Below are 15,391 nucleotides of genomic sequence, written 5' to 3' on the forward strand. Positions count from 1 at the left end.
CCCACTATCATCACTTCAAGCTCTTGTTGCTTTTTCTAAAGTTTGTTCTTGATGCTTTTCCAAACTAGTTGAGGGATAGCCTTAGCATGTTACAAGTTCCTCTCAACTAATACTGAAATAAAAGAATTTTCAAGTATATAGATGTTGTGTTCCAGTGACCTTACCTCAGAAAAATGATGAGCTCACAAATAAATGACTAAAGAGCTGTGAGATTCGTGTCAAGATGGAACACTCACTCAGTGATCAAATGCTAAGTCGTGGTAAGTAGATATTGATAGGTAATTGATTTAACTCAAAACTGCGTCTGAGCACAACCTAACCATTTTAAAAATCAAAAAAATCTTACATAGTTAGTTTTGAGTTTCTACAATCTAAATAGAAACTGCATGGGAAAGATTTGAATGATTATTTTTCTTGCTTGGAATAATTAAACACTCATAGAATATTTTATGAACATTTGTTCTATTTTAAATCAAACTTTGATTTGTTACATATAAGATGACATGAAGAACACGGGTAGAATAACTGATGAAAATATTCTCAGAATCAGAATCAGGTTTATTATCACCATCATGTGATGTGAAATGTGTTAACTTAGCAGCAGCAGTTCAATGCAATACATAATCTAGCAGAGAAAAAACTAATTAACAAATAAAAAAAGTAATAATAGATATAGAAGCAAATAAATTACTTATATTGAATAGGTTAAAAAATGTGCAAAAACAGAAATACTGCATATTTTAACAAAGTGAGGTAGTAAATTGAAGGTAGCTTCACTGTCCATTTAGGGATCAGGTGGCAGAGGGGAAGAAGCTGTTCCTGAGTCGCTGAGTGTGTGCCTTCAGGCTTCTGTACCTCCTACCTGATGGTAACAGTGAGAAAAGGGCATGCCCTGGGTGCTGAAGGTCCTTAATAATGGATGCTGCCTTTCTGAGATACCACTCTCTAAAGATGTCCTGGGTACTGTTACGATTCAGCAACAATGAATATATAATTGAGACAGGTTTTTTATAACAATTAAAACATTTATTAAACACTGCTAAAAAAACTCAAAAGTAAACAAACAACTAACTTAACTGGAAGTTGGCTACTATACGGCAACCCAAACAGTTCTTAAAGCGAGAAATGCGAACTCGGTTCTTTAAAGTGGTATTGCAAGAAGTCCAGAATGATTTACAGTCAGTTAGGAGAGACTTTCCTTGAATTAATAAATTCTCTTTCATGACGTTACTGCTGATCCCAGCCTAAGTATGCCTTGCCCAAAGGATTTACAATGAAGGAAATAAAACTGCTTAAAGGCACTGACCTTTCCTTTTTACCGAATAACTCACTGCCCCAGTCCTTTCTGCTCTTAAAGCAGGGACTAACGTGGGTGCAGATTACTAACTCCTTCCGAAGGAGGATCAAATAAGGTCGAACCTGTTTACTGCGGACAACACCAACTTTCCTCGATCTTTCGGGTTTTCTGAACTTCGATAATTCTTCACTCTCAGACTGGACTTTAACTGGCAGCGACTTCCAGAACTGCGGGCACAACAATTCTTACAGTAGAAATTAAAACTCCATTTTAAAATGAAACTGCGTCATAAAAATCAAATACATAGCAGAACGGAGTCACTGACATCTTCCCCACGATCTGACCTGTGTCACAGGGAAGGGTTCTCCTTTTATACCCTGTTGAAAAAAACCATCACATGACCTCTCACTGGCAAGAAAATTACATCGCTCCACCATCACAAGACCATTACATCATGCCCAGCAGAGCCTCAAAAACATATTGGTCATGTGACAGTCACAAGATACCCACAGGTACGTAATAGTACTTTGTAGGCTAGTGCCCAAGATGGAGCTGACTAGGTTTACAACCTTCTGCAGCTTCTTTCAGTCCTGTGCGGTAGTCCCTTCATACCAGACAGTGATGCAGCCTGTCAGAATGCTCTCCATGGTACAACTGTAGAAGTTTTTGAGTGCATTTGTTCAAATGCCAAATCTCCTCAAACTCCTAATGAAGTATAGCTGCTGTCTTGTCTTCTTTATAACTACATCGATATGTTGGGATCAGGTTAATACCTCAGAGATCTTGACACCCAGGAACTTGAAGCTGCTCACTCTCTCCACTTCAGATCCCTCTATGAGGATTGGTATGTGTTCCTTCATCTTACCCTTCCTGAAGTCCACAAACAGCTCTTTCATCTTACTGACATTGAGTGCCAGGTTGTTACTGTGGCACCATTCCAATAGTTGGCATATCTCACTCCTGTATGCCCTCTCGTCACCATCTGAGATTCTACCAATAATGGTTATATCGTCAGCAAATTTATAGATGGTATTTGAGTTATGCCTAGCCACACAGTCATGTGTATATAGGGAATAGAGCAGCGGGCTAAACATGCACCCCTGAGGTGCAACAGTGTTGATTGTCAGTGCGGAGGAGATGTTATCACCAATCTGCACAGATTGTGGTCTTCTGGTTAGGAAGTCGAGGATCCAATTACAGAGGGAGGTACAGAGGCCCAGGTTCGCAAATTCTAGATCAGGATTGTGCGAATGATGATATTAAATGCTGAGCTATAGTTGATGAACAGCATCCTGACGTAGGTGTTTGTAATGTCTAGGTGGTCTAAAGCCGTGTGGAGAGCCATTGAGATTGTGTCTGCTGCTGACCTATTGTGGCATTAGGCAAATTGCAATGGGTCCAGGTCCTTGCTGAGGCAGTAGTCAGTCTAGTCATGACCAACCTCTCAAAACATTGCTGATGTGAGTGTTACTGGGCAATAGTCATTAAGGCAGCCTGCATTATTCTAGCAAGTGGGAACTTCCGCCCGTAGCAGTGAGACATTGAAAATTTCCTTGAATACTCTGGCTAGTTGGTTGGCACAGGTCTTCAGAGCCTTACCAGGTAATCCATTGGGACATTCTGCCTTGTGAGGGTTCACTCTCTAAAGACAGTCTAACATCGGCTTCTGAGATGGGGTCATCAGGTGCAGTAGGGATCTTCACAGCTGTAGTTGTGTTCTCCCTTTCAAAGCGTGCATAGAAGGCATTGAGTTCATCTGGTAGTGAAGCATTGCTGCTATTCATGCTATTGGGTTTTGCTCTAAAGGAAGTAATTTCTTGCAGATCCTGCCAGAGTTGCCATGCATCCAATGTCACTTCCAACCTTGCTCGAAATTGTCTCTTTGCCCTTGAAATAGCCCTCTGCAAATCATACCTGGTTTTCTGGTACAGGCCTGGGTTGCCAGACTTGAATGCCACAGATCTAGCCTTCAGTAGATGCCATACCTCCTGGTTCGTCCATGGCTTTTGGTTTGGGAATGTACATTAAGTCACTGTGGACACACACTCATCCACAAAGGTTTTAATGAAGTTGGTAACAACTGCAGCATACTCATCCAGGTTCAAAGATGAATCCCTGAATACAGTCCAGTCCACTGATTCAAAGCAGTCCTGTAGGCACCCTTGTGCTTCCCTTGTCCATACCTCTTGGTCCTCACTACTGGTGCTGCAGTCTTCAGTCTCTGCCTATACTCAGGGAGTAGAAGTACAGCTAGGTGATCAGACTTCTCGAAGTGAGGGCATGGAATAGCATGGTAGGCATTCTTGATGGTGGTGTAGCAATGGTCCAGTGTGTTGTTTCCTCTGGTTTTGCAAGCGATCTGTTGATGGTAGTTGCTTAGTGATTTTTTCAGACTGGCCTGGTTAAAATCTCCCAAAAGGTGAAGGTGTTATGGTGCACTGTTTCATGCATGTTGATCCCATTGCTCAGATCATCTGAAGCCTGCTTGACATTGGCCTGAAGTGGAATGTGTATTCTTGCTGCTTTATTCTGCAAAAATATCTTCTATAAATGTATCTTCCATTAACTCTAGGAAAATGTTACATCCATTTCTATTTTATGTTTTCGGATTAGTTTTCTTTTAAAAAGGATTTTGGTACAATTAGAACCAGAAGTATGCTTTAATGGATGTTTTAGCATGATTATATAATTGAATGCTGATTGCGTATAATTTTTATTTTCTTTACTGTGCAATGGTATTTGATTAGATGTCATTTTATTCTGTGAAATTTGTGTTGTTGCAGATACATGTTACTTTGTACCGATGACTTACTTCAAATTAACCTTAGTATCAAATGATGATGGCTCACATATTATTTCCATGATTGCCATAACAAACCCTTCCTCTTGCATCATCCAGTGCTGCTGGTTGATCCTGCAACATCAGCTTCTTAACAATGCTGGACATGCCTACAGATAAAAACCAAAAACCTACAGAAGCTAGAAAGTAGCACCTATAATTTTAAATTAAAGCAGGGAATCACCAAGTTGAAATCATTTAACAGAATGTGAACCAGAGAAGATATTGAGAAACTTTTCCACTGAAAACTTGGTGGATGACACCAAGACTGGGAGTGTAGTGCACAGTGAGGCAGTCTATGAAAGCTTGCAGTAGGATCTGGATCAGCTGAAAAATGTTAGAAAGATTTGAAGGTGTTGCACTGTGGGAGGACAAACAAAAGTTCAATTTGCACAGTGAAAGGTAGGGGACTGAGGAGTGTGGTCAAACAGACGGATCTGGGAATACAGATCCATAATTCCTTGAAGTGACAGGTAGATTGATTTTCATTAATCTATGCATTGAGTACCGGAGTTGGGATGTTAAGTTGAAGTTATATGAGACATTGGCAAGGCTGAATTTAGAGTATTGTGTGTAGTTCTGGTCATTTACCTACAGGAAAGATATCAATAAGATTGAAAGAGTGTGGTGAAAATTTGCAAGGGAGCTGCTGAGGCCTGAAGACATGAGAGCTATAGGGAAAGGTTGAATAAATAGGTTAGGATTTTATTCCCTGGAGAGTCAGAGAATGAGGAGGTAATTGATAGAGGTATACAAAATTATGAGGGGTGTAGGTAGGGTCTAGCAGTCTCTATCCAAAGAGGTTGGGTGAGACTTGAACTAGAAGTCAAAGCTTAAGGGTGAAAGGTGAAATATTTAAGGGGAACTTCTTCACTCAGTGGGTGGTGGGAGTGTGAAACAAGCTGCCAGCGGAAGTGGTGTATTTGATTTTAGTGTGGATTTGATTGCAATATTTAAGAGATAATATTAGTTTCTCTAACCCTTGAAGGAATAATAAATTCTGGGTCACAATATAGCAATTTATATTTCCAAGCGGAGTATGACAGTTTTAAGTCCGAGTGACCTCACTTAGACTCATGTGCACTCATTTCACTCAGAGAGTGGTGCGGACAGCTCAGTGAACCTGTGGATCTGAACTTTGCTCTGCTCATGACAGTTGAAGCAGCAGGTGCATATAAAGGATCATCAGGGACTCCAGCCCCCCAACCACAAACTGTTTCAGCTGCTTCCGTCTGGCAAATAATATCGTAACATTAAGGGCAGGACCAACAGGCTCCAGGACAGCTTCCTTCACCAGGCCATCAGATTGATCAATACACATTGATCTGATTGCATATTTGGCTGTACATACATGTACACAAAACAATGATGTATACAATCTTAGTGCTGGGGCAATATCCTCCCACATTCCCCTTCTTTATTTCTTGAATATAGCGACAGAGAAGCAACATAAAGATTTTTAGTCCCTCATGTTGTGAGATGGATGTAAGAAATAAAATTCTAATTCCAGTTTTAATTGTAATTCAGATAGGCTGCTGGACTGCAAAAAGGAAAAATCTTTCATTTTAAAGAAGAGAAAAAAATGTAATTCTATTCCACCTTTGCTGGAAGTACAGTACATTGTGTGAATTCTGACTCACACCATTTTATCACATACTGTATAATGTGGCTACTTCTGGTCCGGGCAGTAGGGATTAACATTTGTACTAGAATTAATATCAAGAAGTGTCAGGAGCTGGCTATGCAGGTGATTATGATTTCTTTCACCCTGTGATTTTCCCTTATACCAACATTGAAGTACCACAGCTTATTGTTGATGGATGTCACAAGACTGCTGTCAACAAGTAGCTAATGTGCAGAGTATGCATACAGGGAATGCCACATTGCCATGAGAAATCTGATAAGGACAGACCACTGGCATGCTGAAACAACACTTCCACTACAGGATCTCTCTGGAAGAAGAGTTCTCAAGTTACAAGCACATCTATTGCATGTTGCACATTTTTGTCATTATGAAGAGACAGAACACGAGCCATGAATCACAAGATGGCAGCGCGACGCAGCTTGCAGCGGCCACTCAGGAGCTGATTATCTGTTATATGTGAAGCGGGGTGCCGTGTGCAATCATAATCGGATGAAAAACGGACGTGGGAGCACGGAGGAACATCTGGAAATCTCTAGGAAGACCACCTTCGTTGCTGCTGCTGCTGTGAGGTCCGGGTCTCTGCTGGGAAGAACAGGCCCCCAAGTCCTCGGGGTCGCGTTGCTGATGGCCGTTGGCGGGAGCGTCTTAATACGCTCGGCAGAGGATGGTGCTCGGGGAAGTTGTGCCAGAGGGGATGGTCGGAGGCTCGAAGGTTCGACGGACTTGGAGTCCACTGTGGTCAGAGCGCTTTCACTGTGTGCTGTGTCTGTGAGGCTGGGTTCGACGGAGCTTTCATTGTGTGCTGCGCCTGCGAGGCTGAGTCGGGCAGCGCCGTGGAAGTCCATAGCAGGGGTATTCCCTTCTGCCGCCTGCGTGGAATGACAAGTCTATCGGGGACCCTGAGGACTTGTGGAAACTGTGTGGTCGTTTCTTTTGAACTTATAGCCTTTTAACATCTTTGGACTATTTTTACTGTGCCCATGGTCTTTTTTTTTATCAATTATGCTATCGTTTGCACTGTTGTAACTATAAGTTGTAACTATGTGGTTTTGTGCAGGTCTTGCAGCTTTAGTTTTTGGTCTTGTTTTGTCTGGTGGGATTGGAGCTCCTTTCCGGGAAACACACTAAGATGGTAGCGCGATATTAATACGCAGCAGCCTCTCCAGACTCTGGATTGGGGATTGCCAAATGTTACGTGGATTTTCTGGTGTAGTCTGTTTTGTCATGCGCTATTGTGATATCATTCTGGAGGAATGTTGTCTTATCTTTTAACTGCATTGCATTTGTGGTTTCTAAATGACAATAAACTGAATCTGAATCTGAATGAAGGGGTAAGAGGGAGGAGAAGGAATGAAAGTGGGAAGTTAGCAATATTCCAAACTACATCCCAATTTCCCATCCAACATCCCAGCCCCTTTTAACTCCATATCATAAGTAGCTTGAGTCTCTAATAATTCCAACTCACTTTCTAAACAATTAAGACAAGCTTGGAAGGAATCAGCTGAAATTTATTACACCTTTCAATTGGATTAGTTGTCTCTGTGAACAGTAACTTGAATTCCTTTCAGTGAAACTCTCTCGTCTTGGTATCCATGCCATTTTCTACTGTACCACATACAGTCAGGATCTGCAAGCATATCAAAATCATAAATAATTTGAATGCCAGTATATATATCTTTAGATTGAAAGCAGAAAAATAAGTAATGATTTAATGATTTTATTAGTCTACAATTAAACTTTGTCTTGATATTAGTTTCAATTTGATCAAGGATAAAGATAGATCTGGTCCTCGGGTTGAAGTTCTAAACCGGAAAAAGGCCAAATTTGAAGAAAAGAGAAAGGATCTAAAAAGCGTAGATTGGGACAGGTTGTTCTCTGGCAAGGATGTGATTGGTAAGTGGGAGGCCTTCAAAGGAGAAATTTTGAGAGTGCAGAATTTGTTTGCTCCTGTCAGGGTTAAAGGCAAAATGAATAAGAAAAGGGAACCTTGTTTCTTGAGGGATATTTGAACTCTGATAAAGAAGAAGAGAGAGATGTATGACATGTATAGGCAACAGGGAGGAAATAAGATGCTTGAGGAGTATAAAAAGAGTAAGAAAATACTTAAGAAAGAAATCAGGAGGGCTAAAACACATGAGGTTGCTTTGGCAGTCAGGGTGAAGGATAATCCTAAGAGCTTCTACAGGTATGTTAAGAGCAAAAGGATAATAAAGGATAAAATTGGTCCTCTTGAAGATCAGAGTGGTCGGCTATGTATGGAACCAAAAGAAAGGGGAGAGATATTAAATGGGTTTTTTGCATCTGTATTTACTAAGGAAATTGGAATGGAGTCTATGGAAACAGGGTAAACAAGTAGGGAGGTCATGGAACTTATACAGATTAAAGAGGAGGTGGTGCTTGCTGTTTTGAGGCAAATCAGAGTAGATAAATCCCCAGGACCTGACAGGGTATTCCCTCAGACCTTGAAGGAAACTAGTGTTGAAATTGCAGGGGCCCTGGCAGAAATATTTCAAATGTCGATATCCATGGGTCAGGTGCCGGAGGATTGGAGGATAGCTTATGTAGTTCCGTTGTTTAAAAAAGGCGCAAAAAGTAAGCCGGGAAATTATAGGTCGGTAAGTTTGACATCGGTAGTAGGTAAATTATTGGAAGAAATACTAAGAGATAAGATCTGCAAGTATTTGGATAGACAGGGACTTATTAGAAACAGTCAGCATGGCTTCGTGTGTAGTAGGTCATGTTTAACCAATCTATTACAGTTTTTCGAGGAAGTTACCAGGAAAGTGGATGAAGGGAAGGCAGTGGATGTTGTATACATGGACTTCAGTAAGGCCTTTGACAAGGTCCCACATGGGAAGTTAGTTAGGAAGATTCAGTCGCTAGGTATACATGGAGAGGTAGTAAATTGGATTAGACATTGACTCAATGGAAGAAGCCAGAGAGTGGTAGTGGAGGATTGCTACTCTGAGTGGAGGCCTGTGACTGGTGGTGTGCCACAGGGATCAGTGCTGGGTCCATTGTTATTTGTCATCTATATCAATGATCTGGATGATAATGTGGCAAATTGGATCAGCAAATTTGCTGATGATACAAAGATTGGAGGTGTAGTGGACAGTGAGGAAGGTTTTCAAAGCTTGCAGAGGGATTTGGACCAGTTGGAGGAATGGGCTGAAAAATGGCAGATGGAGTTTAATGTGGACAAGTGTGAGGTATTGCATTTTGGAAGGTCAAACCAAGGTAAAACATACAAGGTAAATGGTGGGACACTGAGGAGTGCAGTAGAACAGAGGGATCTGGGAGTACAGATACATAATTCCCTAAAAGTGGTGTCACAGATGGATAGGGTCGTAAAGAGAGCTTTTGGTACATTGGCCTTTATAAATAAAAGTATTGAGTATAAGAGTTGGAATGTAATGGTGAGGTTGTATAAGACATTGGTGAGACCGAATTTGGAGTGTTGTGTGCAGTTTTGGTCACCTAATTACAGGAAGGAAATTAATAAGGTTGAAAGAGTGCAGAGAAGGTTTACAAGGATGTTGCCGGGACTTGAGAAACTGAGCTACAGAGAAAGGTTGAATAGGGTAGGACTTTATTCCATGGAGTGGAGGAGAATGAGGGGTGATTTGATAGAGGTGTATAAAATTATGATGGGTATAGAAAGAGTGAATGCAAGCAGGCTTTTTCCACTGAGGCCAGGGGAGAAAAAAAAGGTCATAGGTTAAGGGTGAAGGGGGAAAAGTTTAAAGGGAACATTAGGGAGGCTTCTTCACGCAGAGAGTGGTGGGATTCTCTAGTCAAATTTGGATCGCGTGCCCAGTTAAAAAATTTCATTTTTTACCCAGTCACAATTTCCATCTATCAAGAAGAAGTTAAGTTTGTGTTAGAGGTTGACCAGGGGAAGTGCCCTACCCCCTCCCATTCACCTTCAGCGTACGTTGGAAATCAGAGCACAATCATGTGCATTATAATAGTACTTCTGACTGAAGTGCATCTAAAAACATACTGCAGTGATGCAGACTAGTAATGTAATTGCAGCTAGTCATCTTACACGATCAGAGTGCACAGATTATTGTTAATCTTGTAGGCTCACAAACTTAACACTCACAATGACGATACATTACAACATATTGACATTGCACCTTATAGGGTTGACTCCATGGCCCTTTCCCAGTCATGGTCACTGCACGGACCCGGAACAAGTATTCAGAATTGGAGTTCAGATTAGTAGCCACAAAGCTTTTGTGTTTAATTCCAGAGATGACACCAGCTTGATCTTGAGGTATAGCCATTTCTTTGTCAATTGAAATGATCTCCTGGAATTGCAATTCAAAAAAATATGCAGTTTTCTTTCCCAATGGAGGACACATCCATATCACCTATATGAAACAAAAGTAAAATTCTTGCTCAATTAAGAAGAAATAGTAGTAATTAACAAGACATCCGCATTACCGAAGAGTTTCTCTGTACTTAATGGGCATAATCATGGATGCCCATGACTCAAGTTCATGCATTTCCATTAACATAGAACACACACCAGTACAACATACACTGGGCCCTATGGATCATAATATCTGTGCCGACTATGTTGCCAAATTAAATCGAACCTGTCTGCCTGCATGTGGGCCACATCCTGCTATTCTATGTTTCACTGTCTGTATAAAAGTCTCTTAAATGCTACTACAAGTTGAGTACCCCTTACTTGAAAGTTCAAAATCCAAAAACCTCAAAAATCATAATTTTTTGAACATTGAAATAACATCACAAATGGAAAATTCCACAATGCACCAGGAAGGGTACCAGGCAAAGCACATCTCTGCGCACCACAGACAGTTCCGAGAAGTGATCTCACATCTGCAATGAACAAAAGTTAATAAAAGGTAGAAACACTGTATAGAATAAAAAGAAGCTCTTGAATGTCTACCGAAAGAATGGATTCATCAGCATTGTAGTGAACATATGTCACTTAATGGTATGCTGATCATGAAACAAGCAAAGATCTATCCCAAAGAATTGAAAATTAGAGGTAATTGTGAGTATTCAGCAGGGTGGCTGCAGAAACTTTTTTTTAAAAAGGCAATGCTTTGAAATTTTTAAACCATCTGCAGCTGAGAAATTAATTCATTATTGTGTTTGAAATTCATTGATGAGTTTGCCAAGATCGTTGCTGATGAAAATCCAGCACCAGAACAATGCTGATTATTTTTATACTTTACATAAAACCTTACAAAAAAGTAAAATACAAATGCAGTGTACTGTAACCTTTTAATCAAAACACAGCATCGTAGTTGGAGACTGAAAGCCTACTGTTGCTTGATGATGTTCAACAGCTGATTCAGGTACTTTCCCAATATTGCCGTGCTACTTTTGTGACCCTGCACACAGTATACATATCTTTCTAATGGTATGTAATAATTCTTACTATTAAGTACGCGTGTGTGATGAGCAAGTGTGAGACAAAGACTGCTTACCGGTAGCACATAAACTCCGAGTTGGAAATGATCCAAAGATATCTCATTATATATTCCAAAATCAGAAAAATGTCCAAAACACTTCTGGCCCCAAGCATTTCGAATAATGGGTACTCAACCTGTATCATGTTTGCTTGTGACATCTGCCATGCCACTCGTTGTGTGGAAAATAATTACTCCACACATCTTTTAAAATTCCCCTCCCCCTCACCCTAGGGACTTAGGAGTGTAAGTGCATAGTTTGTTGAAAGCAGCATCGCAGGCAGACAGGGCGGTGAAACAGGTAGACAGCACGCTGGCATTAAGTAGAGGAGTTGAGACATTATGTTGCATTTGTGTAAGTTGTGTGTAAGCACTTAGAGTACTGTGTACAGTTTAGGTCACCGTTATTGGAAAGATGTGAGCAGAAAGGGAAAATGAGGATGTCATCGGGACTACAGGGCCTGAACTATAAGAGAGGTTGGTCAGGTTAGGCTTTCATACTTCGGAACACAGGAGGGTAGGTGGGAGCGATGGGAGGGGGACCTGCAACCTTATAAAAATGTTTAAAATTATGAGAGGAATGGATATGAGGGACAGTAGCAATCTTTCTCAAGAGTCCAAATGGGGTGGGGGGGGGGGGGGGGTTAGATTTAGAGTGAGAGGAGAAAAGGAAATGATTGTGGACTTCAGGAAGGGGAAGTCAATGGTGTTGTGGCAGTTAATACTGTTATTCTTCTGCCACTCAGTTAGCCACTTGGGATGAGTTCAGATATTTTACAAGCTGTGTTACTAGTAAAATTCAGATGAATACCCTGCAGGCTGGCCTCCTGGTGTGCTCTGGTGTGCTAAGCCTTCTAGCTAGACCCAAAAATCGATACATTGTAATAGTCAGTGGGCTAGTTCACAGAGACATAGACACAGCAGAAAAGTTGGATAAGTCAGACAAACTCTCAGGGAAAGAAAATAAGACTTCTATATTCCAAATAAGTAAGGTAATAAATAAACAAACAGAAAAATGGAGCAAATACCTGCATACGTACCTAATAAAGCCATCAAAGACATTTGATTTCTTTAAACTAGGATAACTGAGAGATGGCTTAGACATGCTGAGAGATTTAGGGTTGTAAACAACCTCACTCAGGATACAGAAGAACATCAAGTAAGCACACTGATATACTGCTTGGGCAACAAAGCAGATGACATCATGGATGGATTAGAACTGACAGAAAAAGGAGTATAAAGCAGTGCAGGGCAAATTCAAAGAATATTTCCCAGGAAAGCAAAATGTGATATATGAGAGGGCAAAGTTCAACTCCAGAAAACAGGAACCAGATGAAAGTGTAAGTTGCTTCACCGTAGTATTGTATGCCCTGTCAGACAATGGAAATCTGAGCGATGAGCTCATTAAAGACAGGATTGTTGTCAGGCTACTAGACACCAAATTGTTAGAGAGACTTCAGTTGCAGGCAAGTTTCACTCTGGAGAAAGCTACAATAATGGTCAAGTAGAGTGAGAATGTTCATCAGCAACAGGCAGAATTCAGGCACAAAAACGATGCTGAGGCAAAGCTAGAAGCTGCACAACAAAAAAATACAAACAAGGTACAGTCGGAAAGACTACAGAAAGAGTTTCAGTGGAGATCAGCTCAAACAAAACAGACCAGCGAAAAAAAGAGTAGGTAGAATGTCCAACGGCAGAGATTGAGCAAGTCTCCACTCCACGTCAAAGAGCTCAGCTCCCTCCAGCAAAAGTGAAAGCCTCCAATGCAATAGAGCCGGCTGTTATAAAAGCTAGTGCACTCAGAAACAGTTGTTCAGGAGGTCAAAGACGACCATGGTTCAGATGATAGACAGTCTTCTTTGGGGCTCTAGATTCAAGTAGACAAGGGTGGTGTGCTACGGTTCAGTTGCAAAATGAGACAGTGATGTTCGAAATGGACATAGCCATCCCAAAATGTCTATTCACAAAAATGGTAAAGGAAACAGGTATTACACTAAAGCCAACAAAGAAAGTGCTTATGGGGCCAGGGAAACATACGCTCTACACTCAATGGTGACTCCTTCGTGTTCATTTACAAAATCAGCTTAATTTCTACCTCTGATGTCCATCTTTTTCATTTCCAGAGGGGATGGGGTTCATGTTGAAGTCCCTGATCTGGAGATACCCTCAGACTGCAGTTCTTGACGGTGGTGGGACCCACTCCCGGGGCTCACAACTGGCTGCTTTTCAATATCCCAAGGATGCAGCCTAGAAGATGAGCATGCCTTTGGGGTTACGTGGTTTCCTGGCTCTGTGGATGGACAGATTCTAAGCTGGTGCCACCGACTGAAGCATCTCAGGAGAAAACGGAACATCTGGAACAACAGACCAGCTGTTGGAGGCTCTATACTTGTTGAATTGCGCCGTCTCTTGTTGGTGGGGAAAAGATTGTTGCTGAGTCTCCTGGCAGAGAACTTATTAAAAAAGCAGCAAGACAGACTTTTATCTCTCTCCTCTTGATGTGAAAAGGGCCACCTTTTTTTCCCTTTATTGAGGAGAGAGAGAAAGCCTGTGGAATATCGAATTGTCAGCTAAACAATTAGTTTTTTAGTACTGCAGATCATGGTCTTTAATGGGGGCTTTGCTATGCTTGATGGGTGTGGGTGCATTTTTGCGGATGTGGGCGGAAGTGGGGGCGGGTTGTTGCTTTGCTGCTGCCTGTGTGTGTGAGGGGGGAGTAGAGGGGACTTCGGGTCTTTAACAGTTTAAACTGTCACTCATACTTTGGGGTACTCTCCCATCCCATTTTCGTGGATGTCTGTGAAGAACAAGAATTTCAGGGTGTATGTTGCATTTATTAATTGGATATTAATTGGAACTACTGAACTATTGATCTATTGAAGAAGATGTCTATGTTGTTCAGAATCTCTTCTTATCACTACTGGGATGACATCCATTGAGAAGTTAAAACTCATTGCAAGGTTGGATTCGCTAAACAATGTTCAGTGGCAGGAAAAGTACCCAGAGTTGTTCACAGGCCTAGGGGTACTGAAAGAAGAGTACCTTATCCATCTGAGGCCAGGAGTGATGCCCTATTCTCTGACCACAGAGAGGCGTATACAAGTTCTGTTGATGAAGCGAAGTCAATTCTTGAGAGAACGGAGGCACTTGACATCATAACCAGAGTGAATGGACCTATTGACTGGAGTGTAAGCAGTAAGGAGGGTAAGCAGTTCCAGTTCAACATCTCTGAGGACCTATCCTGGGCCCAAGAAATTGATGCAATTATGAAGAATGTATGACAATGGCTATATTTCATTTGGAGTTTGAGGAGAATTGGTATATCACCTAAGGCACTTGTGAATTTCTACAGGTATACTGTGGAGAGTATACTAACCAGCTGCATTACTGTCTGGTTTGGGAGGGGGCACTTCACACGATTCGAAAAAAGCTGCAGAATGTTGTAAACTTAGCCAGCTCCATCATGGGCACTAGTCTCCCCAGCATCCAGTACACCTTCAAAGGGTGATGTCTGTAAGAAAGTGGTAACCATCATTAAGGAGCCCCATCATCCAGGACATGCCCTGTTCTCATTGCTACTATCAATGAGGAGCTACATCAGCCTGAAGGTTCACACTCAATGTTTCAAATGTCTGAATAGACAATCCACTCATGAACATTTTGTTTGCTCTCGTTTTGCACAACTTATATATATGTCATGGTCCTGATCGTTAATCCCCTATCTTCCTTTGATGATGCCTTGATTCCAATCGTTAATTTCCCATTTACTGTTTGATGACAGCATACCTGGTCTCCATCAAGAACTGCAGAATAAGAACCCTGGCGTCACAACCACTGGTCGCCAGTGCGTTGGTCTATTCCCGTAAGATAACTTCGTTTCCCGACTGCTTAGAACCGTTAGTTCTAAGTTCAGCTCCAGTTTCAAGATATTCCATGACAACCCCATCTCCATGTCAAGACTCCATATCAGAGCTCCATGTCAAGATTCCTCCTGTTTGCTGTTCAACGTCCATGTCTGTGCCAGCATCCCAACTCAGTCTCTGTGCCTGTGTCCTGCACTTGGGTTCTCCTCAGTCGCTCCGTGCAACAATATATACTTATTATATGTTACATATTATTATGTATTGCTGCAAAACAACTAATTTCGTGACATAAGCCAG

At 41.4% G+C, this 15,391-nt stretch overlaps 1 protein-coding gene across 1 annotated transcript in view; it reads right to left on the reverse strand.

The window, feature by feature from the left end:
- The window catches only part of prss59 (serine protease 59, putative), a 75,689-nt gene extending 71,445 nt beyond the window's left edge, over positions 1-4,244 (reverse strand). The window contains exon 1 of the mRNA XM_073039015.1: positions 4,147-4,244. Coding sequence (XP_072895116.1) covers positions 4,147-4,244 — 98 coding nt within the window. The remainder of the gene's footprint in view (positions 1-4,146) is intronic.
- Between the last annotated feature and the right edge of the window lie 11,147 nt (positions 4,245-15,391).

This window comes from Hemitrygon akajei, chromosome 3 (assembly GCF_048418815.1).
Source record: "Hemitrygon akajei chromosome 3, sHemAka1.3, whole genome shotgun sequence".
NCBI lineage: Eukaryota > Metazoa > Chordata > Chondrichthyes > Myliobatiformes > Dasyatidae > Hemitrygon > Hemitrygon akajei.